Source organism: Microtus ochrogaster, chromosome 6 (assembly GCF_000317375.1).
Source record: "Microtus ochrogaster isolate Prairie Vole_2 chromosome 6, MicOch1.0, whole genome shotgun sequence".
Taxonomy (NCBI): domain Eukaryota; kingdom Metazoa; phylum Chordata; class Mammalia; order Rodentia; family Cricetidae; genus Microtus; species Microtus ochrogaster.
Window position 1 is genome coordinate 26,927,019 of NC_022013.1, and position 3,729 is coordinate 26,930,747.

At 41.4% G+C, this 3,729-nt stretch overlaps 1 protein-coding gene across 4 annotated transcripts in view; it reads right to left on the reverse strand.

The window, feature by feature from the left end:
- Positions 1 to 3,729, reverse strand: part of Camsap2 (calmodulin regulated spectrin associated protein family member 2) — a 96,637-nt gene that overhangs the window by 25,308 nt on the left and 67,600 nt on the right. For all 4 annotated transcript variants that reach the window (XM_013346743.2, XM_026779599.1, XM_013346744.2 and 1 more), the window contains 2 exons: positions 1,612 to 1,646; positions 763 to 832 (listed from right to left, as the gene is read on the reverse strand). In XM_013346743.2, the coding sequence (XP_013202197.1) occupies positions 763 to 832; positions 1,612 to 1,646 (105 nt within the window). The remainder of the gene's footprint in view (positions 1 to 762; positions 833 to 1,611; positions 1,647 to 3,729) is intronic.

Sequence of the window (3,729 nt, forward strand, 5' to 3'; positions counted from 1 at the left end):
GGAGGAGGCGGAAATCCTCAATAAATAAATAAATTAAAAAAAAAGAAAAAAAAAGACTTAGACTCCATAGGATAGAATGTTTATTAAAACATTTAGCATATGTTCCTTGCTTAATATTGTTTATGCTGATTGTAATTCTAATCTTATACTTGATATCTGTTCCTAGTGTATATTGTTTTGTACCGGGCTTGGAACTCTCTTACTTAAACAAAAGGGGGAGGTGCTGCGGGAGCTCCTTCCGCTTCTTCAGCTAATAGCCTTTAAGATACCAGCCCACTGGGGTGTGGTCTCTTATACTTTAAAAAGCAGCAAAACTGAGTATGTGCTCTCTTCTCCTCTCTTCTCTCTTTCTCCTCTCCCTCTCCCTCTCCCTCTCTCTTTCTCTCTCTCTCTCTCCTGGCTCCCTTTCCAGCGGCTAGACTCTGTTTCCTATTTGCAATGAGAGGTCTGTTGTTTGGGATGGTGATCTATAAGTTTTTCCCCACAAATAAATAACCCTTTTTATTATCCCTAATTCTTAACTGGTGTGGGACTGTTTTGCAGCTTCATTTCATGATCTTATGGACCTCAAGGAAAGATTGGACTATTTCATTACCTTTTAATTTAGCCTCTTTGGCCTCTCTCATACCCCTATGCTGTCCTTTTCAAAGTTAAATCCTAATTAAAATTTTGATTTGACAGCTTGGTTAATGACAACAAAAAAGCAGAGAGAGATAAAAGTGACTTTTCTGGCAACATGACTGTACTAATAACTTTGATTACCTTTTCTCTTTCGGCCATGTTCCTATGAAGCCATCAACGTAAGACATAGACGAAGACCTCCTAATTCCTCCTTCAAATGCGAAAAGAAAAACTCATTGAAACCACACATTTAATATATTTGAGAGTCCATTAAAGGCACTAAAAAGTGGAACCTTAGTAATTAAAACACAGCAAAGTAATTTTTTAAATAAAGTTTTGGAGAGGAATGTGTAGTTTATAGCTAACAACTGACTAGCATGAGAGGCTCTGGGGTTATTCCAATGTACTGCCCTGACAGAGTAAGTATATACATGTAAAGAATTTTGTTACAAACCAAGCAAGCATATATGCACATCCACTAGGGAGTGGCTCATGGCTCTAATATTGGCTAGCACTTGGGAGGCTGAGGCAAGAAAGTTAGTAGTACAAGACTAGTTTGGGTAATACAAATAGACCTCAAGAAAAATAAAAACAGCACAGTGGCGCACGTCTATTTGCTGGACACAGTGGGGCACACCTGCAGCCCCAGCACTCACACAAATTCATGTTTGGCCACATAAGGAGTGTGAGGCTCGTCTGGGCCGTAGAAGGTCTTGTCTCCAAAACAAAACAAAATCAAGCACAGGAGCTACGAAAGCAGCTCCTTGGTACTGCTCCTGCCTAGCATATGATAGCAGAGGCCCTTGGTTAGATCTCTAATACCACAAAAAAAGGGGAAAGCAGGCATGGAGCTACAGACCACCCATCATGTACAGAGCAAACCCGTTTCAAAAAAAGACTAGATATTTATGTTTGTTCTCACTCATTTTCCAGTTAGCCTACTTAAAATAGTATTTTCCATTTTCCTCATAGGCCTTTTCAGTACATTACCTGAGGCTGAAGAATGAGCCTGGGGACGCGCATATCTAAAAGGCAAATGATGAGACTATAAACATAGCTCCTTCCCAACACAGAATAAATACAATAAATTCTCTCTTTTTACACACACACACACACACACACACACACACACACACACACACACACACACTTTTATAAAAAAGAAATTAAAAAACAAATTAAACCCATTAATTTGCAGTATTTTAGGGAGACCTAAATCTCTAAAACCTTCTGTGCAATAAAATCCCACAGAAGACCCTGACAAGCCTCTCAGAACAGTCTGGGTCTCTAGACCTCCAACACCGATGACAGTGAGCCTCATAAAGACACAAGGCGTTCCTGTTACACCTTACCCAACTCTGCCCTGTTTAACTAAACACGGGGGAGCTGAGAACTTCTTTTCTCAGGTGACAGTGATAACTGGCCTGACTAAGATACTCTCTAACCTGACTAAGATACGGGTTTTCAGCTGCCGTATTCTGCTGGCATCAAGTGAAGTGATACATCCTATCCCCAGTGGACGGAAGTCAGGCAGGAGCTTTGGCTCAATAATACTATGCTTCCACTCATATAAACAGAGACTGAACAAGTTGGCGCAGACTCAGAGGTCAGGATCATTGTTGTGCTTTCACTACTTAATGAAAGCTTAATCAATGAGCTCTCTCTAGAGTGCAAAAATACTGAAAGATTGCCTGTCCAAACCAAATGCTATCTGGGGTCTCTGAATCTTTCTCCTCAGTGTGTGCAGCTTATATGCAGTCACTTGTTAGAACTGTCATTAAGCACAGACAGTTTCTAAGCATGTCTGTGATAGCCCTCCTGAAATATGTTTCACAGCTTATCCTGAATACTAGGAAACTGTTATTAAAACATGTTCATTCTTTTCTTCTTCCCCAAATAATGACTACCACCATTTGGTAAAAGCTGGCTAACTGTCTCATTTTCAAACTCACACATAGGACTTTGGTGTATATCCTCCTGAATCAACCTGAGCCAAGGAGGTGAGGCAGCTGCTGGGCCTGCCTGCATTTTACTCATCAGACCTTTACTTTTGGTACAGTAACACCTGTGATGTGACCACACTATTCCCAGGGAGAGGAAAAATGATCAAATCCTTCCTCAGAAGTTCTATGAAGGGGGGTTGGAGATGGCTCAGCGGTTAAGAGCATTGCCTTCTCTTCCAGAGGACCTGGATTCAATTCCCAGCACCCACATGGTAACTCACAACTGTAACTCCTATTCCAGAGGATCCAAAACCTTCACACAGATACACATGCAGGCAGAATGCCAATGTACATAAATTATATAAATACGTCATCACGAAGTTCTATGAAGGATCACGGGGAGACTTACAGAAGGTAGAGGGCCTAGGAGCCTAGGATAACAATAGGCAGTAACTCAAGGGAAAGGATTCAGAATCTACCTGGGTTATTAGGGTTCTCCTAGAAAAGAGAAAAAGTAGTCACTGGGCTATCTAAGATAAAAGAGATGAGTCTCCACAGGACCCAAGCTAGTTTTTCCCGGGGTCATAGGGACTGTTCATTTAGATCCTTGTCCTAGTCATGACTGAATAATCGACTCTCGAAGCCTCGCTGTTCACTTTTGAATGGAAGTAGACTGAGTATGGGAATGGTGATCCAGAAGGAAATGGAGTCACTCAGGACAGCACTGAGGAAATTATATTTAGAAAGCTTCCCTTAGGGGAAATATAAACAGCAGTTCCTAGATTAGTTACATACACATCCGTCCCTTGCTTCCCTTTCTTAGGTGTGGGAGGTCAGACCCAGGGCCTTGGATATGCTAAGCAAGCGTTCTGTAACTGAGCGATGCCCCAGCACCAGATCCCTAGTACTTCATAACTAACCCTTCTGCACTCAATGGTGAGCAGGCACAGAATGGAAACTTAATGAAGTTGCAGTACACTGGAAGCTAAGGACAGGAAAGCTCTCCTTTCACCTTGAAGAGATAGATGCGTTATAGACACCAGGAAGCCCATGAAGGTAGGAAATATGGAGGAATAGGGGCTGCAAGTTGGCAAACGTACTTGACAAAAACCTTTTAAATGACAGTGACAGTTTCAAAATGTTTTTTTTTTTTTTTTTTTTTTTT